Genomic DNA, 25072 nt, shown 5'->3' with positions numbered 1-25072 from the left:
GCCTCCCTTGACATAGTCTCTATTCACCCAAAAGGACAGCTAACCCTGGAGACAGGAGGATTTGAGGTCAAATGTGACCTCACTTACTAGCCGTGTAACAGGATAAATCATTTAACTCTGTTTTGTTTGCCTCATCTATAAAGTGACCTGGAGAAGAACACTGAGATCACAAAGAATCAGGTATGAGTGAAATTGAACAGAAAGGGTATAAAAAGTCCCACCCCCATGGAGTTAAGGATTCTTCACTTTGGTATGGCTGTCTGAAGACCACACCAGCCACCACACCTTGCCCTGTTGACCAAATGCTTTTCTATATGGAAAGGAAGGGGATTGCATCTGTAGTAGCTAAATGTCACTACAATCTTATTGCATGCTTGTTATATTAGGGCAAGGTAAATTTCCTTTTGTTAACTGAGATGGATGAGTCTCATTTTCTTCTAAAATTAAACAGGGAATCTGCGTTAGGTCCATCGCTATCACCTTGAGATGTAGGATTAGGAAAAGTTTATCTATTTCTTATTTCTCATTGTTACTTCCATGTCTTCTCTTTGCTATCATCACTCAGCAACCAACTTTCCATTAAAATGTACTCCATTCTGTCTATATTTTAGTTGCAGTTATCTATGGATCTCTAGGTCACTCTTTGTATAAATTTACTTTCTAGGTCATACTCTTGTATGACACCCTAGATGGCTCCCTTGCTATAGTGAGGAGTAATATCCTAATGCTTTCCATTATGCAAATTGGCTTAATTTTTTTCTGAAATATGACAAAGCTATTATGTTTTGAATGTTAACTAACAGGATCCAGAATTAGGTCTTCCCTTGTCCCAACAGAATGCTTTAGGCAAAGACCACGGTTCATAAAAACCCAGAGAAGGTTATCATCAGTCTCAAAAGCAGAAAAAAAAAGTCAAGAAAAAGTTTGTTTATTGTGGGGAAAGGCAATGAGTTTAGGCATTGTAAGTAAATGTGCAGAGAGCAGTTTTAGCTGAAAAAAAAAAGATTCAGAGAGAATGAAAAGCATCCATCTAGAGAATTTTCTAAAGGAGTTTAGATGTAAAATGGAGGGGAGATATAAGATAATAACATGACAATTAGATTATGGTAGTTAAGTGGCACTGGATTTAGGGTTTAAGGATGGGGAAAGATGCAAATATATAGCTAACAGGAAAGGAGTTAGTAGTTCTGGGAAGATTGAAAATTAATGAATGGGAATGAGAGTGGGGACAATCTTGTGGAGAAAATGGGACAGATGAAATAAAAAAATGCATGTGAAGGAGATGGCTTTGGTAAGAAGAAGGACCCCTTTATCTAAGCCAGGGGTAAAGGAGGAAATAGTAGGGAAATGTGCTTGAGTGATGTGAGCTGAGGAGAGAATAAGGGGGAACTCATGATGAAAGGCCTAAATTTTTTTTTCCAGTGACATGTGAGGCAAAGTCCAATGAGAGAGGCTCTAGGGAGGGATGTTGTGAGAGACTTAAGGCTAGAAAAACAATTTAGAGCAGCTGCTGTGGAGAGCAGGATAGTGAAACAATTATGGAGCAGGGGAAGGATTGTTTTGGTGCAATGAGGGCATAGTTGGGATTAGATAACATTAATATTCATGATTTTGTGATTTCTTCTAGCTTTCTTCAGCAGAAAGGAGGTTGGAAATCAATCCACGGCTGAGATTGGCATATGATTGGTGTGTGGCATGGTATTCAAAAGTAGAGGATAGAATAGAGTTGAATTGTTTTTCCATGTATTCAAAACGGAGTGGAGTAGAATGTTACCAGCGCCTGGGAAAGAACTGAGGGCTAGGTATTAGAGGTATTGGTGAAGAAAAAGAAAAGGAAAGGATATTGGGGCTTTTCTAGTATACATGAATACAACTCTTACCAAGAATGATCCCTTCTGGCTCTATACCCTGGTTGGCAGTATTTGGGCGAGATCCATACCTATCAACCTTTTAGAATCTCTGAAGATGGAATGACTACGAACTTAAAACCTCACAACTGGATAACCAGTATGTATATTATTCAGCTCAAAATGAAACTAAAAGGATTTTGAGACCTGGTTCATAACTTCAGCCCAGAAAAAATACTGAAATAAACAACAGCATATGATGCCTGAGTGTTGTTGAGACCTTCTGCAAGGTGACAGCTTTGTTGATAAATCTTTTATAGAACTTTAAGCTGCTCCATACTTACGTGTGGAGTGACTGGGCAAATTGCCTATTTACAAAATGTCCCTAAGCCTTGAAGGAGGGGCAAGGGTGCCTGCACAGATATTGCACTACAATAATTCATTATCAATAGATGAATTAGGCAATTAGATTTGGATGAGTGAAGATTGATGGACACTCATCTCAAGAGACTCTTAAAGGAAAGGGACTGCTTTCCAGTCTTGCAAAGACTACTTAGCCCAGAGAATAACTTAGAAACAGATATTCCAAGTGAAAAACAGCTAGTTCAAATAATGGAAGAGGACTGAAGCTAAAGGTAAGCACTAGACTTAGAATCAGGAAAAGTTACATTTAAATTTGATCTCAGACATTTAACTGTGTGACTTTGGGTAAGTCCCTTAACCACCTCTGTTTACCTCTTAAAATGAGGATAATAATCCTACCTTTATTTATCTCAGTTTTGTTTTTTTCATAGCTTTTTATTTACAAGTTATATGTATGGGTAATTTTACAGCATTGACAATTGCCAAACCCTTTGTTCCAATTTTTCCCCTCCTTTCCCTCACCCCCTCCCCCAGATAGCAGGATGACCAGTAGATGTTAAATATATTAAAGTATAAATTAGATACACAATAAGTATACATGACCAAACTGTTATTTTGCTGTACAAAAAGAATCAGATTCTGAAATATTGTACAAATATCCTGTGAAGGCAGGCAAAAATATAGGGATTGGGAATTCAATGTAATGGTTCTTAGTTATCTCCCAGAGTTCTTTCACTGGGCGTAGCTGGTTCAATTCATTCCTGCTCCAGTGGAACTGTTTTGGTTCATATCTCATTGCTGAAGAAGGCCAGGTTCATTAGAATTGATCATCATATAGTATTGTTGTTGAAGTATACAAGGATCTCCTGATCCTGCTCATTTCACTCAGCATCAGTTTGTGTAAGTCTTTCCAGGCCTTTCTGAAATCATCCTGTTAGTCGTTTCTTACCAAACAATAATATTTCAGGTTTGTTTTGTAAAGCATTCAGCACACAGTATAAATGTGCATTTCCTTCCTTATAAAAGCACATTTTCTTTCCATTTTCTGCCTATTATTGCTTCAGTCATAAAGATTCATAGGATATAGCAATGTCTCACTGAATATAACACCGATAGCTAGTCTGAATCCTCTGCAAGTTCATATTTTAAAAGGTAGGACTATAATTTTGATGAGAATTGTGATCAGTCTATACCATCTGATAGAACTGGTATAGAGACAGAGAGATCAGCAGACCACAGAAGTGAGAGCTTTCTAACTGGAGACAGACTAATGATATCTCAGATAAAACTTGGTGAAATGGTTAAACATGAAGCCAGATGATGATAATACTAATGTTTACTTCTTATGTTCAAATCTTATGGTCACAAAGAGTCAGACATGTCTTAACAATTCAAGGAGTCAAGGCATGTGACTTTGGCCTAATGGATCTTGGGTTAAATTTAAGGCTAGAGAACAAGAACTTGATGGGTTTAAGCAGACCCATCTAATCTGGCATTAAGTAGTTTTCTTTTATGTGCACTTTAATATCTTGAGATGGCATATTATTTCACATTATTATACCTCATTGGGTTTAAGTAGCACTAGAGGATAGAAAGGAAGATAGGACTGGTTCCAGAATCAAATACCCAGTTATGGTGACTGGAGTAGGAAAAAAAAAATTAATGTATGATCCACAGCCTAGAAAGAAATAACCTCCCACTATGGGACCCTAACTCTTTACCACACAGATCGAGTTCATATTCTAGGGAAACTAACTTTGTAAAGACCTTCCTCATTATTTTTCACAAGATTTGGATGTCTTGCCATTCATCACTACCAGTGCCCTTGTAGGCCTTTCACCAAAAATCAGGATAGGGGTGGGAAAAATCAAAGGAAATGAGAACTATCTTGCTACAGATAAAACCAAACCAGTTAAATCAGTAACTTGCTTTATTATTGCTCAAATTTGTGTTCAAACAAACAATATTAACAAATATAAACTTTATAATACACTGAAAAAGAGTTAAGTGCTGAGGAGGGAGGGAAGAATGAAAAATGAAGTTACATACAATTATTCTTCAGATAGAACCAAAGAGATCTCATCCTTCTCTGCTATGGGAATTTGTTGTTCTACTTTTTGGTTAATCCCTTCTCTAACTTCTTCCATGAGCTGTTCTAGGTTCAGGTCATTGGAGCCCTTATTCTCAGAGGGAGGGTTCCTGGACATCAGTATCAGAGACCACTGGGGATCACTTTTTTTTCCTGCTTCCACCAGAGGCAAAGCTTGTCTCGGGGTTGGTGGGAACTGGTTTTGGAAAGCACTTTTTCCTCTGTTCCCAGGCAATCTGGTCACTGTGGTCTTTCTTTGGGGAGCTGTAAATTTTTTGTTAAGGCCTAAATGGAAAAGAAAGTAATGGTGAGAGAATGCTGTGTCTATATAATCACCCTTTTCTGAGTCAAATTCATTGTATACAGAGTTCCTGAAACACTGATTTCCAGGGAAGATGACCTAGGTTCCCTCATTGTTTGGTACCTTGAGCAATCAAATATTTATTTAGTGCTTACTATGTGCAAGGAGATATACTAGGCATTGTCAATTAAAAGAGATATTCTCTTCTATTACAATTTTAGTTTATTCTCTTTGGCGTATCCCTGCCTCTTTAAAGGAATTAAGAGTTAAATTAATGCTAAGTTATTACTAAATATAGAGGATAGCATTCAATTATTAATAATTTTTTCCATCAGAAGAAATCTGGGGAGGATTAGCCCAGTTAGTAGTAATGGTGAAGATAGCAGTGAAATGGAAGATCCACTGCTACATTTGTATACCCTTTCTCCAAGTATCAGTTCATACCTGATTGGTCAGGATGTGAATTACCACTGCTTCCTTTTTCCTCCACTGAGGTACTGTCTTGTGAAGGGAACTTATTTTTCTTCCTTTTAGGGGTTTCATCTTGCTCATCTGTCATGTCCCCACCTCCTAGCCAAGAAAGAAATTTATTGCAATTCCTAAGATAGGCTAACAAGAGGCCGGAGACAGTTACTCTACTCTCACCTCAACCAACTCTACCCTCCTCACTTCTCTTCACATATCTCCTCAAAGACTGCCTCCTCCTGAGAGTCTTACTTAGCCAAGAAAAAAAAAACGAAAAAATTTTCATAATAGGACACAAAGACAAGAAGGGCTCTTCCTGTTCCTAAGTAGCCAACTCCTTCCCTCTAAAGTTTTCTAATTATTTATCTTTTAATCCTTGTGTTTATTTTAATTCTATGTTCTAAGACTGAGGCATTGATCAGGATCAGAATGCAGAATGCAGGAAGAGAAAAAGCCTGGTGAGGATTTTCTGATGTATCTTTTAATCCTTGTATTTATTTTAATTTTATGTTCTAAAATTGAGTTAGGTAAGGAACACCAGGGCTCCTTCCTATCTGGCTATCCCTTCACTGTTTTAGCCTTTTGGGACTCCCTTGTTAATCCAAAGGCATGCTTTATTTCCAACGGCTTCTCACCTTTTAGTTTAAGTTTCTTCTTGGAGGTACATCCTAAATTGCACTTAGTTGAACAGGATTCCTGGGTGAGGGAGATAAAAGGTGAGAAAGAAACTTAAGACTTAACATAATTATTTTTTTTAATGAAATGAGACATTCCAAGGTTGTGGATCAAGAGGAATCAAATTTGATTCATTGTATAGTATGGAAAAAGAAGGGAATTGGGTGGCAATCTTCTCAATATACTCAGCTCCAGATAATTGAGGGTTTAATATTAAAATCATAAAATCATATATCTAGAACTGGAAGGGAACTTAGAGATTACCTCCTCATTTTCAGTTAAAGAAATTTAGGCCCATAGCAATTAAGTGATTGATATGGAAGAAGACTGAGAGAAAGAACATGATGGGGAAAAAGGGATATGGATTAAGATTAATGACTTAATCATTAAATATGATTAAAAAGTTGGGAAATTAAATCTAGAAAGAAAATGTGAGACTTTAGAATTGGTGCCTTTCAGTATTGGTACTGCTGCATTTGTTATCTCTGCTCTCTTCATGTGCTCATTCCTTTAAATCCTTATAATATCCTGTAATCTTGCTTCTACTCTCCTCTCTCCATTAAACTCTTTTCTCCAATAGCATTCTTATCAGAATCTTTCCTCTATTAATAGATCCAACTGTCTTTTTTCACCTTCTAATTATCCCTTTTAAACATGGCATCAAATGTAAAGTTTTCATAGTTTTCATTTCTTTGATGACTCATCTTCATTCCAATTCTTAATAATAGATGCCACCAAAGTTATCATCAGTCCTTTTTTTTCTCCTTGCACTTTCCCCACTGGTAATCTCAAACATTACCTTCAATCATAACTATATAGATAGCTCTGAAATCTAGATCTCCATTCCTCATCTTTCCACTATGCTCTAGTATTTCCAATTGACTGCTAATCAAGGGTACAATGGTAAAGGTTTAACAACAGTTCTAAAAAGAAAGCATATATGACACACTTTTAAGTTTAATCTGCACTATTAACATGTTCTCTATCACTATTAACATTTAACTCCATCACTTTTAAATATTAAACTTATTATTTTTATTTTTAAAATATATTTATACATATAATATTTATATAACTTTATTATATTAACTTTATAACTATTAACATTTATCTCTATCACTTTAAGACTAGATAATAAATAAAAGCATAAATCAAGTCCTGTTTTGTATCATTTACTGATATCAGACATGTAAATTTTTGCATTGAAAACTGAACCTCTGCTGTCACATACATGACAGCACCTCTAAGTTAACATGTCCAATAATAAATTTATCTTGCCCCTCAAACACCTGTCTTTCCTAAATTCTCTTTTCTATCATAGCATCACTAGCTTATGCATGGTTAATTTTTCAACACTGACCCTTGCAAAATTTTGTGCTCTAAATTTTCCTCTCCTTCCCCTCACCCTCTCCCCTGGATGGCAAGTAATCTGTTATACATGTTAAAATATTTGTTAAAATCCAATATATGTAAACATATTTTTGCAATTATCTTGCTGTGCAAGAAAAATCAGATCAAAAAGGAAAGAAAATGGGAAAGGAAAGAAAACAAAATGCAAGCAAACTACAACAAAGAGAGTGAAAATGCTATGTTGTGGTCCACATAATTCCCACAGTCCTCTTTCTGGGTGTAGATAGCTCTCTTCATCACAAGATCATTGGAATTGGCCTCAATCATCTCACTGTTGGAAAGAATCATGTTCATCAGAATTGATCGTCGCATAATCTTGTAATCATGTACAATGATCTGGTCCTGCTCATTTCACTCAGCATCAGTTCATGTAAGTCTCTCCAGACCTCTCTAAAATCATCCTTCTGATCATTTCTTATAGAACATTAATATTCCATAACATTCATATACCACAATTTATTCAGCTATTCTCCAACTAATGGGCATCCACTCAGTTTCTAGTTTCTTGCCACTACAAAAAGGGCTGCTACAAATATTTTTGCACATATTTCTTCTTTAAGATCTCTTTGGGATATAAGCCCAGTAGAAACACAGCTGGATCAAAGGATATGCATAGTGTGATAACTTTTTGAGCATATTTCCAAATTGTTCTCCAGAATGGTCGGACCAATTCACAACTCTACCAACAATGTATCAATTTCCCGGTTTTCCCATATCCCCTCCAACATTTGTCACTATCTTTTCTTGTCATCTTAGCCAATCTGAGAGGTGTGTAGTGGTATCTCAGAGTTGTCTTAATTTGCATTTCTCTGATCAATAGTGATTTAGAGCATCTTTTCATATGACTAGAAAGTTTTAATTTCATCTGAAAATTGTTCATTTTGGTTCCTTTGACCATTTATAAGTTGGAGAATGGTTTGAATTCTTATAAATCTGAGTCAATTCTCTATATATTTTTTCTAAATTAGGCCTTTATCAAAACTCTTAAATGTAAAAGTTTTCCCAGTTTATTGTTTCCCTTCTAATCTTGTCTGCATTAATTTTGTTTGTACAAAACCTTTTTAATTTAATATAATCAGAATTATCTATTTGGTGTTCAATAATGAGTTCCAGTTCTTCTTTGATCACAAATTCCTTCCTTCTCCACAGATCTGAGAGGTAAACTATCCTATGTTCTTCTAATTTGCTTATAATATCACTTTTTTGTCTAAATCATCAACCCATTTTGACCTTATCTTGGTATATGGTGTTAAGTATGGATCAATGCCTAGTTTCCGCCATACTAGCTTCCAATTTTCCCAGCAGTTTTTGTCAAATATTGAGTTCTTATCCCAAAAGTGGGGCCTTTAGGTTTGTCAAACACTAGATTGCTATAGTTATTGACTATTTTGTCCTGTGAACCTAACCTATTCCACTGGTCAACTGCTCTATTTCTTAGCCAGTACCAAATGGTTTTGATGACTGCTGCTTTATAATATAGGTCTGACACAGCTAGGCCACCTTCACTGGCAATTTTTTTCCATTCATTTCCTTGAAATTCTCGACCTTTTGTTCTTCCAGATGAACATTGTTATTTTTTCTAGATCTGTAAAGAAATTTCTTGGGAGTTTGATTGGTATGGCACTGAATAAGTAGATTAATTTAGGTAGTATTGTCATTTTTATTATATTTGCTCTACCATGGACACTTGATATTTTTCTTTTCTTTCTTTCTTTCTTTTTTTTTTGCTGAGGCAATTGGGGCTAAGTGACTTGCCCAGGGTCACACAGCTAGGAAGTGTTTAGTGTCTGAGACCAGATTTGAACTCAGGTCTTCCTGACTTCAGGGCTGGTTCCATTGTGCCACTTAGCTGCCCCATACTTGATATTTTTCTAACTGATTAGATCTGACTTTATTTGCATCATCATCTTCCAAGTCTCCCATGATTTCTTGGAATCATCTTTGATTCTTCCCTTTCCCTCAATTTATATATTCAAGTAATTGCCAAGCCCTACTAATTCTACATCCAAAAAAAGGTCTCACATCCCTCCTTTTTTTTTTTTAACCCCCACAGTAATCACTCTGATATAGAATCTCAACCTATTTAAAATTTTATTTTAAATAATTTTATTCCTATTAGGAAGCTATTATGTCTTCTGGCTTCAAATTTCTCCCTTTCCCTATCCATTCTTCACATCACTGTTAACTAATGCCTATTACTAATGCACCAATTCTGATATTACTTCTCTACTCAAAATGGATGAATTTTGATGCTAGTATTCAAGATTCTCAGCCTTGCTCCAACCTAGCTTTCCAGCCTTTTGTTATATTGCTTTAACATGATTTGTGTTCTAGTTAAACAGAACTTCCCCCAATTCCCTATTTCCACTCTGTCCTCTCTGGAATTTTATTCATGCTGCTCTCCCTTTCTCTCCCCAACTCCTTTATCTATTAATCTGTTTCTTTTTTCAGTATCCAAATAAGGTTCCATCTTCACCAAAATGCCCAAAGAACATGATATCTTTTCTTTCTTTGTCCCCTTTTATTTTCCCATATTCCTCAAATAGAAAACTTATTATTCATAGAATGTTAGACCTTTCTTTTACACTTATCTTACTTTCCTTCATAACTATATTATTTAGTGTACATCAGTATTTATCTTTGTATCCTCAATACACAATACAGCATTTTACATATTAATATGTAATAGTAAGTAAGTACTTATGTAATGTACATATGTACATAAGTAATATGTAATAGTAAGTAGTAAGAGTCACTTAGTAAATGTTTGTTGGATTGAATTGAATTTGTTGGATTAGTTTCCCTGGAAAAGAGAAAGAAACCAAAAGAAACTAGTAAGTAAATGTTTCCTGAACAATTAATTTTCCTCCAGCCTAGCAGACAAATTTAAAAAAGACAAAGGGCAGGTAACAGAAAAGAACTCTTAAGATCTTAAAATCCACGCAAAATGGATAATTTTGATTACATTACAATAAAAGCTTTTGTACAAATAAAACCAAGGCAGCCAAGATTAGGAAATAAGTAGAAAGCTGAGAATAAATTTTTACAGTCAGTATTTCTGATAAAAGTTTCATTTCTAAAATATATAGAGAATTGACTCAAATTTATAAGAATATAAATCATTCCCCAATTGATAAATGGTTAAAGGATAAAAGCAAATTTTAGATGAAGATATTAAAACCACCTATGGACATATGAAAAAATACTCTAAGTCACTATTGATTAGGAAAACAATTTTGGGATACCACCTCACATCTATCAGTTTGGCTATGCTGACAGGAAAAGATAATGATCTATGTTGGAGGGGATGTGGGAAAACTGGAACACCAATTCATTGTTAATGTTGTAAACTGATACAGCAATTTTGGAGAACAATTTGGAACTAAGCCCAAGGGCTATCCAACTGTGTACACCTTTTGATCTAGCAGTGTCACTACTGGATCTGTATCCCAAAGAAATTATAAAAGAGAGGAAAGGACTTACATGTGCAAAAATGTTTATGGCAACTCTTTTTTTTGTAGCAGTAAGAAACTGAGTGGATGCTGGAGTTGGAGTTGGAGAATGGCTGGAAAAGTTATGGTATATGAATGTTATGGAATATTATTATTGTTCTATAAGAAATGGTGAGCAAACTAATTTTAGAAAAGCTTGGAGAGACTTGTGTAAACTGATGCAAAGTGAAGTGAGTAGACTATATGCAGTAGCAGCAAGATTTTGTGATGATCACCTATGATAGATTTAGCTCTTCTCAGCAATACATTGATCTAAGATAATTCCAATGGACTGGAATAACATATGGAAAATGCCATCCAGAGCGAGAATATGGAGAATGAATGCAGATCAAAGCACCTATTTTCACTTTTTAAAAAATTTGTTTGCTTTTTCCCTTTTGGTCTGATTTTTCTCTCACAACATGATTAATATGGAAATATGTTTAAAATGATTGTACGTGTATAACCTATATTGGATTGCTTGCTGTCTTAGAGGGGGGAGAAGTAAGGGAAGAGGAGAGAAAAGAAAATCTGGAACTTAATATCTTACAAAAATGAATGTTGAAAGCTACCTTTACATATGATTGAAAAAATAAAACACTATTAAAAATAAACTTGAAAAGTTGTAATAAAAAAAGATCTTAGAATATAAAAGGATTTGTACTTTGTAAACCTTTTAGGAGTATATTGTTTATAGACATGCTTGATGGAATCTTAGGGCAGCTAGCCACTGGCTGTCTGAAGGAATGGCTAATCAGTAGTGGGCTTTTAAAAAGGAAGACACACACACACACTCACACTGACACATACACATTCAGAAATACACACAGACACATACACAGACATACGCACACACAGACACACATACACAGACACACATAAGAAGTTAGTCAAAAGCAGGAGACAACTGAAAATGTAACTTCTGTGAACACAAGAAAGAGCCAGCTAACTACAGAAGAAGTCATCCCACTAGAGGCAAATTTCCTTGTTTTTGTGGTGATTAGGTTAGACTTCCAAAAAGCATGACATCTTGAATGGAGCTACTTGTCCATAGGAGTTGCCAAACTCAACAGAGGAGTGTGTTCAATTAGTCTAAGCAGAAGATCTGGGGTTGCCACTGGGGTAGAGTTACAGAAAGGAACTGACCTAAGCAGCCTGGGTGAGTGACCTGTCTAGAAAAGACATGACAACCTGGTGGAACAGTAAGAGCTCAATTTAAAAAAAAAAAAAAAGGAAAGGACATCTAGACTCACAGTCCTAGATTTGTGAACTGCTTTGGCCACATGGGTCCCTACATGTATGCATTTCTACTTATGTACTTTCTGTGAATACTCTAATGCTGTAAATATTTGTGATAGTCCATACCATATGGGAGGATATTCTAATATTGTTGTTCCTGCTATGTCATCTTAGTAAATACTTTATTTTGAGATAAGACTGGATGATTATTAAAAATAAATGGTGAGGGGCAGCTAGATGGCTCATTGAAAAGAGCACTGGCCCCGTAGTCAGGAAGACCTGAGTTTAAAACTGGCTTTAGAGATTTAACACTTCCTAGTGGTATGAGTCAGGGTAAGTTACTTAGCTCTAATTGCAAAAAAGAAACAAACCCCCCAAATAAAAAAAAGATAAATGATGGGGGCTCCTGAATTACATTATTAGGAACTTAAAACTATAGAATATCTGGAACTTCGAAATAGTCTCTCTTCTTCAGACCCAACCTAGAAATGAACAGTTAAATAGAAAAAAAGTGGACATTTCTTATCCAGAGAGCTTTAATATTAGAAGATAGACTTGTTTAGAAATGACTCATGCCAATTAGATGGCACTATAAATTTCAGAATTTAATAGGGTTTATCCTTGAGAGAGTATACTGAGAGAAAACCTTGAGATCTATATTTAGACCAATTTGTAAGGCAGCTCTTACCTTGTTTTCTTCCTTTGAAATATAAGAATTTGAGTTTCCAGCTCTTTGGGGCTTTTTAGCCTCTTGGAAAAATAAGTCTAGAACAGATAATAGGACACTTTAAATAGTTATTTTTTGAAAGCCCAGTATGAATTGCTTCTTCCACCTCCTTTTATGTCTGTACTAAATTCTCTGTAACAGAAAAATTTTTAGACCTATGCTTTTCCCTTTGCAGATCTAATCACCAACTTGATTCACCACTCTCCTCTCCTCTTCTTTCCTCTATTCTCAATTCCTTCCTATCAATATCATTTGTTAAGCTGGCTTCTCCCTAAAGAAGTCCTGAACTAAGGAGCTGAAGAGAAATAAAAGAAGCACAAAACAATTTCAATCCTTCAAGATATATCACATATTCCACTCCCAACTCCAACCTTCCCTCCTCATTTCCTTCCTGATCTTCTTCTTGTCCCTGCTAGCTGTCCCTACCTCTTCCCTCTTCGCTGCTGCCAGACTCTGCTGCATCCTCCTTATAGCGGATGTGGAAGCCAAACAAGCTAAGTCGATCCTAAAAAAGGAGTTGGGGGCGGGGGGAGAAAGGGAGGTGTGGGGAGAAAAGGGGAAGAAATAGGAGTAGAGATAGGAAAAACAAGCCTGTTAGCTGCCCTTAGAAAAGTAGCTCTTTTCCCTTTGCAACCAGCCCTTAGGATACCTTCTGCAGCTTTGATCATTTGGATTTGGATTTTGGACGTTTTGCTTAGGTTTTTCATCTGTTTTTGTTCAATTTGTTATGGATTTGCCTTAATTATAGGTTCACTTTAATACTTTATTTTATTTGTGACTTTTGAGGGAGATGAAATCACTGTGGCTAATCCTTCCTAATAGCAGAGGGAGACAGTTGAAATTACAGCAATAGGGAGCACCTTGAAAGTGTGAAATTTAAGCCTGGAAAGGAGTCGGGGGTTTTCTTGGCACAGAAGGGACTGAGAGAGATTACCTTTCCCAGAGGCAGGGGAAAAAATCAGATTAAACAGAGTAGGGAATATTAGTGAAGAAGAAGAGGGTAACAAATCTTCAGATTATGATTTTACTGTGGGAGAGGACAGAGCCTTATCTTCTGCAGGGAAAGGGGTAGCTGAGGAGTGATAAGAGGGGTCTGATATTCTTCCACCTGAATACTGATCCGCTGGGCATCTTGGGCCATCACTAGGGCTGCCATCAGCTTCTGGCTACAGTCTTTGTTCCTGATCCTTTTCTGGAATGGCAAAAAGTTAAATATTAAGAGCTGGCTACATTTAATAATGAAGACAGGAGGAGTGAACCCTAGGATATTTCCAACATGCCAAGCTTCTAAAATCTACAAAGGTCTCCTAGTTATACTTACACTATGAGTCCCAGCAATATCAGCCAACAAATGGAAGTTTTCCTTAGACATTCTAAGATAGATATTATAAGGATGTTGAATGAGGCTGAGCTGATTCCACAAATTTTAGTTCAGTGCTTTGATTTCCTTTAGGCCCAGCTCTATAATTTATTACCTGAATGATGTAGGGCAGGTCATTTAGCCCTTTTGGATGGCGTCTAAGTTCCTTTCCAGTTCTAAATCAACAATCACATATATTTTGAAAACCAGGCTATAATCAGGAACCTTAAAGGGAATGAAGGTTCATTGGCTTACATCTGGGAGCAGAGGCTTTCAAAGACAATCTCAAATTGGGGCTTGACTTTCTAGATCTCAAAACAAACCTCTCCCAGGAGACTCCAAAGAAGCTCAAGGATACTGACAGAGATATGATAGAGTAGGAAATTCCCTTTACCCTTAACTCCTGTGAGCTCCTCACCGGTTCAACCTGTTCCAGGGACAGTTCCCGGAAGTTCTTTAACATGTTGGAAGGGATCCAGGCTCGAGAAGCAGTGTCCCCAAAAAATGTCACATGGTATTTGGACTGGAATGAGAAAAATACTCATGATAAAGTTCTATATCCTTCTCCTACTTCTGTTCTCCTAGTCTACAGAGATGGGCAGGGAAGAGAGTGGGAAACCACTGGAAAGTAGACACCTGAGCCCCATTCTATCTTGTAAGGGAATTCCCTATGAAATCGAATGCTTTTCCTTTTTCCTTTCTTATACTTTTCACTCATTCCGCTTTCAGCAGTTTCTATTCTCCATGTTTTTCTTCATGAACATTAAAATCACATCATAATAAGGGACATTATATTTATTTATATACAAAAACTCTGGGTGTCTGTGTCGATCAGCAGACAACTCTATATATGTGTTTCTGCTTGTGTATGCCTTGATTATGTATGCCTATAGAAATATATCTATCTTTGCAAGAGAGTCTTTAAGTTCTACAGAAAGCATCTTCTTTTCTAGTCAAATACTCTATGAGGATCTGATCCCCACATTCTGGAAAGGAAAAAAGTTGTCTGGCAAGGTCAAACTTACAGGCAGGACATCTTGTTGAGAAGCAAAGAGGAAATACTCCCCAAGATCAGGATCTGATTCTACCATTCCAGGCCACCTACACAACAGAGTTTGGTAGGGAGAAGAAGATTTAAGGCATTGCATGAAGGAAACCCAAACCCACTCATAACATATTCCTAAAAATCCTCTTTCTCAGTCTTAGCTCCTTTCTATATCACAGCCAATGAATATTGTTTAGGAATAGGGAAAATATATGGAAAATTTCAGTTTCCTTTCAACATTATTCTTGGTCCTCCCCAGGAATTCTAATAGGTCTTACACAACTCAGAGAACTTCCACCTTTTTTATTGCCATAAAATTCCACTATAGCTTTCTTTCATATTTTCTTTTTCCACTGTAAAAAATACCCATTTACTTTTCTTGCTCCAATTCTAGCCTTCTTTTCCCCACTCCTATAAGCTTGGAATGTTCCCACTACTTCTTACCAGGGGTAACCATATTGCTTGGCCCAGATGATGGATCCTGGGATGTAGGAAGCATAAACCACATCGGTCTCACACCCTGACCAGCTTTCCTCAGGAATGTCACAATGGTTAAACTGTAAATCTGTGAAGAGGGACAAGGGAGATGAGATAGAAAAAGAACTAAGAAGGCTCATATCTGAATTTTGGCAAAGGAAAGGAACAGCTGGTACCTTTATATAAAAAATGAGAAAGAAGCATTTGAAATAAGTACATGGAAAAAGAATACCAGCCAGAGAGTACTCCTTCCCATACAATTTAAAGAGACTTTACAACTATTTATATATCCCATTTCTTGAGGAAAATTCACCAGAAAAATTCTCCCTGAGTAGTCATTCCAGCCTTCACATTGTACCTAGATAAGCCTAACAGATCCAATCCTAGATGAGTAAGGCATTCCCTCTTTTAAAGGATCTTAGAAGATAAAACTTCAAAACTTTCCTTTATTGTTTTCTCTATTATTATTATTATTTTGTTGAGGCAATTGGGGCTAAGTGACTTGCCCAGGGTCACACAGCTAGGAAGTGTTAAGTGTCTGAGGCCGGATTTGAACTTAGGTCTTCCTGACTTCAGGGCTAGTTCTCTATCCACTACACCAACTAGCTGCCCCTGTTTTCTCTATTATTAAACAATTTTCATGATGAAGGAATCCTCCTATGTTGAATTAAACTCTTCCTTCTATATAGCTTCAGTTTATTTCCTTTTCCTCAGTTGAGATGACAGCTAGTGTTCCAATCATTCTGCATTTAATGGGATCTTCCCCAATCATGTATAGATATTCTCAATTTACTTCAGTGCAGAGCCAGCTTTGAGTTATATATGACTCATCTATTGAGTCAATTTGCTGCTGAGCTATAAGAGTTGAGGATCTAAGGTGTCACAGTTGGCAGAAAAAGAGATAGTTTCTAGCTGGCACCCCTAGGAGATGCAGCTCTCCAGGTGATAAGGAGTGATTTCAAAAAGGGATGTAGAAGGAGCTACCACTCCTCATATGGAGCATTATTCAACTAGATGAGGTTATTTTAGGACCTTTTCTGCCTTTTCTGTGGCATGTAGCTGTGTGTATCTTCTTTCTTCATCATTGACAGACCCTTTCTCTTTCTCAATTTATCACTGCTTCTTTCCTCAAGGCCTACATATACCCAGCCTTACTCAGTTGTTAAAAACAACAACAACAACAACAACAACAACAACAACAACAACAAACTCTCATACACTCTTTTCATCTCTAGCTTTTCTCTTTCATTACTAAACTCTAGAAATACTCACCTAGTAAATCAGTCAATAACCATTTATTAAATACCTTCTTACTACCAGATACTTAGGGTTAAATGCTGGGGACATAAAGAAAAGTAAGACAGTTTTTGCCCTCAAGAAACACAGTATAAATAGGAGAAGCAACATGTAAACAGTTATGTACAAAACAATATATATGCAGGAAAAATTGTAGATAATCAGCAGAAGGAAGGCCTTAGAACTACAGTGAAGAAGGAAAGGCTTCCAGTAAAAGGCAGGATTTTAAATGAAACTCCCAGGAAGCTGGGAGTTATAGATGAGAAGGGAGAACAACATTCTAAGCATAAAATGCTTGCCAGTGAAAATGCCTGGAATTAAAGGGTGGAATATCTTACCATTTGGTATCTGACCATTTTTCTTAAACAGCTTTTTCTTAAGTTACCCAGATTCCTTAACTGCTAAAACAGATAGCCTCTGTTCTCTTTTACCTCTTTTTATATACCTGTTGACATGGTAGACCACCTTCTCTTCCTCAATACTCTCTCTTTCCAATATACTGTAACTATATCACACATCATTTACCTTTAATTCTTTTCTGACTTGTCTGATTAATACTTCTTATTCTTCTTTACTGGATCTTGTTCCATTTCTTTCCCCAAGGCTCTCCTGGATCCCTTCTTTGTTTTTTTCTTTACAGTCCCTCCCTTAATGAACTCATCTGCCTCCATGGGTTCACTTACGTTTAGGCCAGCAGTTCTTTAAGTGTGTCTGGAGATATCCAGGAGTCATTAAGTCAAAAAAAATTTCATATTTTAATTTCTAATGTAGTAAATACTCATAAACTCATAAAAGCTCTTGTGGGGAAGAGGAGAGATGAAGCCTTAATCATTTTTATCCATTAAGGAATCCTAGAACCAAAAAATTAGAGAACTGCTATTATTGGGTCATTTTTTCAGTCATGTTTGACTCTTTGTGACTCCATTTGGGATTCACTTGGCAAATACACTGGAATGGTTTTCCATTTCCTTCTGTAGCTCATTTTACACATAAGGAAAGTGAGGCAAACAGGGTAAAGTGACATGACCAGGGTCACACAGCTAGTAAGTGCCTGAGAATGGATTTATATTCAAAATATTACTGAAGCCTGGCACTCTATCCACTGTGCCACCTAGTTGCTCCTCTAAGAACTACTGCTCTAGATGAATAATTACTCTTTCCTTCCTTCCTTTTTCTTTCTTAATTTTCTTCCTCACCTTCTATCTACCCATCCATCTATTTTTCTTTCTTTCTATCTTCCTAATATTTCTCTTAAGCAATAGTTTAATAGGATCAACTGTATGTATGATATCTCCACATATTTTAAATTCAACGTGTTCAAAATATAATTAATCACTTAAAACTCTGTTTCTGTTGAGGGTATCATCATCCTCCAAGACACCCAGATTTCTAACCCTGAAATCAACATGGATTCTTTCCTCTCCCCAAACCCTGCCCAAATCCTTTAAGTTGCCAAGATTTGTTGGTTCTGCTTCCAAGATATCTCTTGTATCTTGTCATCTTCTCTCCAGTCAACTATCAAGACAGATTAGGTCCTTTCTTAACAATTATCATACTGATTGCTTTAATAGCTTTTTGATCCTCCCACTTTCATTTTTTTGTTCTTCTAATTCATCCATACAGCTGTCAAAATATTTTTCCAAAGGCACTAAATACTTCACTATTTTACTCAAAATTCATCTATAGCCTCTAGTATAAAACACAAACTCTTTAGAACTTATATTTAAAGTCATCTACTATATGATTCCAAGATTTATTGCATATTGTTCTCCTTTAAACACTTCACACAAACTCTATATTCAAGGCAAAAAAGACTGTCAGATGTTCTTCAAAATAGACATTCCATCTCATACTTTTATATTTACCCAGGTTATCTCCCATAGGTAGAACCCAATCTTTTCTTATCTCTGCATTTCATACTTAATATTTCTTTCTGACTAAGCTCCAGAGATCTTGGATTTAATTTTGCTTCTGATGCTTATTAACTGTATGATCTTGGGCAGGCCCCTTCCCTTCTAGGAGCTTCATTTATTCATTTGTAAACTAAGAAAGTTGATCTAAATGGTCCTTAAGGTCTCTTCTACTTCTAGATCTATGATCTTATTATCTCAATAAAACCTTTCTTAATTCCCTATCCTTTTGTTAATAATCTTCTTTCTAAGAAAAGGTTTAAGGGGATAGCATGTGAATCTGCACTCTTAAAATTATAGAACCTGTGATCTTACCTTTAGTAATTTGCCAATTAACACCATTAGTTCAGTGCAGAGATATTTGCTAAGATGAGTAAGAACAGTAAATATTCTTTCTATAAACTTAGGACATAATGACTCTCAAATACACCCAGGGTCTGAGGAAGAATAATAAAAACTTAGAGTATGTGAGAAGTAAGACTCAGATGGAGGGAACAAGAGCAGGATGTTCTTAGGATGCTTAGGGTGCAAAAGGGGCATGAAATTCTTGACTTCTAGAGGTATCATTATCTTGTACCTTCCCCAGGCTGCTTAGCTCTTTTCTGCTCTCAGAGAAGGCCTTCTCTCTGTACTCTTCTTAGAGGCAGTATCTTCTATGGAGTGGGTTAGCGCTTCTAATGGTGTCATGGCCAATGAGGGGCAAGGAGGAGATGAAAAATCATTACCCCATCCACCCAGGTGAAGAGTAATTTCCTTTTAGGAGCCAATTTCCCGTGGCTGCTGGCTTTTGTTTGAACCGATTGCAAAACTAGCAGGGCACAATTTTTAAGGACCACTAAATTTGTTGCCAGTCTTAAATAAATCAATGGCAGTTTTCTCTTCCAATTCTATCAAGGAACATTTCATCTTGTTAAAAGGATAAAGAGGTTATATCTAAACTTAGTTTAATCTCATCATTCTATGGGAAAATCAACTCCTGCTTTACCCCCAATCAAGTTTGTATATGTATAGAATGCAAGATCGTTGAGGGATGGAATCATTTCATTTCTGTCCCAACACTAGTTCCTTATTTTATGTTATATTAGGACATATGTATCCTATATATATATTAGGAAAATTATGCAAATATATTTTGAGCTGAGTTGAGACATCAATGGAAAACTCCTTTATTTTAGAGTTTGTTTGATATTGAAAATCAGATAGGACAAAATTACATCTATGTATTATCAATGAATAAATCTTATATAATCTTTAACATATAAATAAGAAATGCTTTGTTGAAAAACAGCTTTTACGAATGTGAACTATTTGCATTTTTGTTTTTCTTTCCGAGTTGTTTTTACCTTCTGAATCCAATTCTTCCTGTGCAACAAGAGAACTGCTCGGTTCTGCAAACATATATTGTATCTAGGAAATACTGCAACATATCTAACATATATAGGACTGCTTGCCATCTAGGGGAGGGGGTGGAGGCAGGGAGGGGAAAAATCAGAACAGAAGCGAGTGCAAGGGATAATGTAAAAAAAATTACCCTGGCATGGATTCTGTCGATATAAAGTTATTATAAAATAAAATAAAATATTAAAAAAAAAACCAGCTTTTAAGGTTACATTTATTCTACTTCAACAGTCAAACTCATCAATGGGGTATATATAAAACAAATCTTTCTTTTTGTTTTACCTGTATTTTGACTGCATGACCAGTCATCTGGCAAGACTGAGGGATCAGTGTTCCCAAGTAGTCGTCTCCATTTTGCACAGCTGGGAAAGGAGCATTGTACCCAGGCTATACACTGGCCTAAAATCAGACATAAATAAGATGAATCTCTCATAAATATTCCCTTTCCTAGTTGGTTTCTCTAGAAGTCATAGAACCATCACATGGTCCAAGGTAGAGAATTTGGAAATCACCTAATCCAATCTCATTTTTCACATAAGAATATTGAATCTAGTGAATTTCCAAGTTCACAGAATTTCACTGAAATCAATCAATTATCAAACATCTATTAAGCATTCACTATCTAGCTGTGAGGGATACAAAGATAGGAATCAGTTTCTACAGTTAAGGTGCTCCAATTCCCTTCTACTGTCAAATAATGTTTAACTCCTTTTTCCAGTTAAAATGAGTTTCCCCTATGTTAAGAAAAATATGTCTTGATTGACATCTTAGTGTTGTGGGAAAATCTTTTTTTTTTTCCCTGAGGCAATTTTTCCTGAGGTGTTAAGTGTCTGAGACCAGATTTGAACTCAGGTCCTCCTGACTCCAGGGCTAGTGCTCTATCCACTGCGTCACTTAGTTGCCCCTGGTAAATTCTTTTTAAGATGTGACCTTTATCGCTTTCATCCAGTTGCAGCTCACTAAAGCCATCCTTTCTTTTTCCTTGTTGATGTGATTTGAAAAGATACCCTCCTGGTTGCACAGTGGATAGGAGGTTGCCCAGGAGTTAGGAGGACTTGAGTTCAAATGTGACCTCATTCACTTGACACTTGCTAGCTGTGTAATCCTGGGTAAGTTACTTGACCCTGATTGCCTTGCCAAGGAAAAAAAAAAAGATACTTGGGGAATAGGGGGAGGAACTATGTAATCCAGTCTTCACTCGGTTTCTTGTGAATTTTACCTCCTCTCTTCCAAATTCTTGTCTCTTTTCTTTCATACTCAATTAAAATTTTCTGTGTCCAAACTCACTGAAATTGCTTGTCTTCTCTCCCCCAGCTTCTTCCTGGTCACTGATCTGGGTGTAGCCTTGCACTATTTTCCTTGGTTGGCCCTTCCGTCTGTGTTTACGACTCCTTTTGGCTAATTCAGTTTTCTCATCTTCTAGATAGAAAATAAAACAAAACATAAGAAAATAAAGTTGGAAGTTCATTTAAAAAATATACATTTAAAAAACAGTTAGAAAAAATTATTAGAAAAAAACTAGAATATTTATTTTTAAAACTATATGGAACATTGGATTACAATATAATGAAAAATACATTTAGATAATCATCTCACACCATATATCAGAATCTCCCTTCCTCGAAAAATATAAAATTAAGTATAAATTAATTTAATAACTATAATTAAATCATAGTTATTATAATAATTAACATTGTATTATAATCATTAATTGTATTAATATAATTATTGTAATACAAACAATATATAACAACGATTATAAATAATATATTATGGTATAAATATTAATATAATTATTATAATAGAATATAATAATAACTATAGTTAATTTAGTAAGGGCTACATTTCCCTAGTTAAGAGATAGGTAATACTATATATATGCAATCTTTTCTTTTTTTTCCCCAGATCTATAATTTCATCAGTGTGAAAAACACTCCTCTATGTATGAAAACTCTCCTCTAATAGGAAAAGAATCAGCTGGGGATGCTGAGAACTTAACTTTTTTTTTTTTTTAAATAATTACACAGCTACAGGATAAATGAAAATAAAAATTTACAAAAATGTAATTGAGATTAAAATGAAAAATATCAAACAGCAAGAAAAAAATAAGTGAATAGCAAAAAATATTTAGAGAAGATATTTTTAGGGAAGAATGCTAAAATTTTAATTCTTAAAAATATTCTATCAGGTCTTAGAGACTCAATATGACTAATCCATTGAAAGAATCATTTCTAGATTTTCCCACAAAACCAGGAATCCACAATAATTATCTCCAAATTCTTAGGAAATTCCAGGATAGAAAAGCTGTCAGGGCAGATCCAGAGCAAAGGGTAGAGGGAAGAATCCAAGTAGACAACTATAGGACCTTCAGTCTCAGTACTCCCTGTCAGAACTCCACAGAATTCAAGCTCAGACAGGCAGATATTAGTCCATCAAGCCTCCACTTGACTTGAAGAGATGAACTTTTGGGACAATTTTGTTCTGCACAATACTCATCTAGCTCAAGACTCCTCCAAATTCATACTGGCTCATGAGCTAAACTAAGCACAGGAGAGCAAAACTTTAGGATATTTTGGGTGACCTCCCTCAATAGAAAGAGTCTAGAAATTTAACCCAGGCTGCATCCTAATCCTTACATCTCAAAGTACTCTAATCAGTCTATCATTACATTAGAGACCTCAGCAAAATCCAACCTTAGCAATTCCTGAAGCTTAAGATAGGACTCCTGCACTGGAATACCAGCACTTGAACTACAACATCTCTGACAGGAAGCTACTCCTAGGCAGGGCTCCAGAATTCCTTGGAGGGAGCTAGTCTGGAGCTAACCCTTCAGATCCTGAGCCTGATGTTTATTTGCTGAGTCTAATAAGCAGGAGCAGGCCCCCCATGCACAAACCAAGAAAAACTCTCCAATTACCATGAGGAAATATCTTGGTATGAGAGATGCACAGTGGTAAACTCTGAAGATGACAGCAATACTACAGTAAGTCCGGCTAGTGTCTGAGATCTAATTGAACTCAGATCTACCTGAAAATTAAATACAGTTGGTTATACATGCAGATCTCAATACAGAAATACATTAAATTCAAGAGGGAAATAGGAGAAAAAATAGACAAAGAAGGAAGTAAAAATGTTCTTTCTTTAGTAGGACAAGAAAGATAAGAAAATAATCACAAGCAAAATTATCTTGAATGTTGGAGGGAGGAGTATGAAGGGTGATTAAAAAAAGAAAAAAGGAAGAACAGTACACACTATTTGATCACGTATCTATTGGGAAATGGCTTTTGGTTATATATATCTATACCTGTTTTTTTTTTTTTTTCTTGCTTACACAACTAGGAAATGTTAAGAGTCTGGATTGGGATTTAAATTTAGGTCCCACTGACTTTAGGACCAGTGCTCTATGCACGAAGCCAATCTACTTGCCCTTATTCCTGATACTTTTTAATCAAATCTTTATCAGAGAAATTCAATATAATGATTTTTCACCCTCTGAATGCTTCATTTTTTATCATCTATGAATTTTGTTTATGCAGATATAAAAATTGCAAATACAGCATTAGCAAGTAGGCTAAAACAACATATTAGAAAAACTTTACAGTATGGCCAGGTTCCTGAGTTTATACAGGAGTACAGAGTTGGTTCAACATATGAAAGATTATAGATATAAAAAATATGAATAACATCTATGATAAAAACCACACGATATCAATAAATGCTGAAAAGGATTTTGACAAAATCTAGCTATAGTTCTATTAAAATTCTAGAAATCATAAACATAAATGAACCTTTTCTTAATAAAGTAAATAGTATTTATCCATATCTAAGAACAAATATATATAATGGAGAAAAGTTAAAGGTCTTTCCAAAAAAAAAAAAAAAAATCAGAGGTCAAATGCCCATTACCACTACCACTATTTAACTTAGTGCTAGAAAGTTAGTTGTAGCAACAAGAAAAGAAAATTGAGGGGAAAAACACAAAAGGAAAACAAAATTCTTTCTTTCTTTCTTTTTTTTTTTTTGCTGAGGCAATTGGGGTTAAATGACTTGCCTAGGGTCACACAGCTAGAAGGTGTTGTCCTCCTGACTTCAGGGCTAGTGCTCTAACCACTGCACCATCTGGCTACCCCAAAATTATTTCCTTTTTTGGATGATACGTATATCATCTATATTTCTTTTTACAGATGATGGTATACTTTGAGAACCCCAGAAATTCATCTCAAATTAATTGAAAGGGGCAACTAGGTGGCACAGTGGATAGAGCACCAGCCCTGAAATCGGTAGGACATGAGTTCAAATATGATATCAGATGCTTAACACTTCCTATATTTAGGAATGAACTTCTAAGATTTATCTAAGAACCACAAAACACTCTTTTGCAGAAACACACACAGATCTAAAATTTGCATATATATTCATTGTCCATGATTAGGTCAAGTAAATATGATAAAAATGACATTATTAACTAAATTAATTAGTTTATTCAATGACAGTCAAATTCCTCAAAGAATGTTTTAAAAAATAATCAAATCAAAAGTAGCAAAAAGACAAAAATCTTAAGGGTAATAATAAAAAAAAAAATAAATGAGAAGAAAAGGTTTTAAATCTCAAACTGATGCAAAGCAGTAATCATTAAAATGATTTGGTATATACAATTTAAAAAATAATGAAATTCAATCAGTGGAACAAATTAGCTACAAAACATAAAAAAGCCAATAAATACAATAGCATAATATTTGATAAATGCAAAAGACTCCAATAACTGGGGAAAAGACTCACTATTTGATTAAAAATAAACAACCAAACATATCCCAAACCAAAACAAAAAAATTCCACCAAATTGTTGGGAAAGCTGTACAGAAATTAGATTTAGACTAAAACTTCTTTACAATATATATCAAGATAAGCCCCAAATGAGTATATCACTTACATATAAAAAGTTATATCATAAATAAATTAGTGGGAAATGGAGGTTGTCT

At 35.6% G+C, this 25072-nt stretch overlaps 1 protein-coding gene across 8 annotated transcripts in view; it reads right to left on the bottom strand.

Annotated features, from left to right (window-relative positions):
• Positions 1-4122: 4122 nt before the first annotated feature.
• The window catches only part of ZCWPW1 (zinc finger CW-type and PWWP domain containing 1), a 39717-nt gene continuing 18767 nt past the window's right edge, over positions 4123-25072 (bottom strand). For 3 of the 8 annotated variants that reach the window (XM_051996022.1, XM_051996024.1, XM_051996023.1), the window contains exons 3-13: positions 21381-21512; positions 20376-20492; positions 15457-15577; positions 14993-15068; positions 14362-14490; positions 13716-13799; positions 13034-13112; positions 12569-12645; positions 5701-5761; positions 5045-5170; positions 4123-4584 (exon numbers count right to left, since the gene is read on the bottom strand). In XM_051996022.1, the coding sequence (XP_051851982.1) occupies positions 4262-4584; positions 5045-5170; positions 5701-5761; positions 12569-12645; positions 13034-13112; positions 13716-13799; positions 14362-14490; positions 14993-15068; positions 15457-15577; positions 20376-20492; positions 21381-21512 (1325 nt within the window). In that variant the 3' untranslated portion in view covers positions 4123-4261. Of the gene's footprint in view, positions 4585-5044; positions 5171-5700; positions 5762-6907; positions 7422-12568; positions 12646-13033; positions 13113-13715; positions 13800-14361; positions 14491-14992; positions 15069-15456; positions 15578-20375; positions 20493-21380; positions 21513-25072 lie in introns of those variants that run through there. The other 5 variants (XM_051996025.1, XM_051996026.1, XM_051996027.1 and 2 more) reach the window with 4 other exon arrangements.

This window comes from Antechinus flavipes, chromosome 4 (genome assembly GCF_016432865.1).
Source record: "Antechinus flavipes isolate AdamAnt ecotype Samford, QLD, Australia chromosome 4, AdamAnt_v2, whole genome shotgun sequence".
NCBI lineage: Eukaryota > Metazoa > Chordata > Mammalia > Dasyuromorphia > Dasyuridae > Antechinus > Antechinus flavipes.
This window is presented reverse-complemented; position numbering and strand designations above follow the sequence as displayed.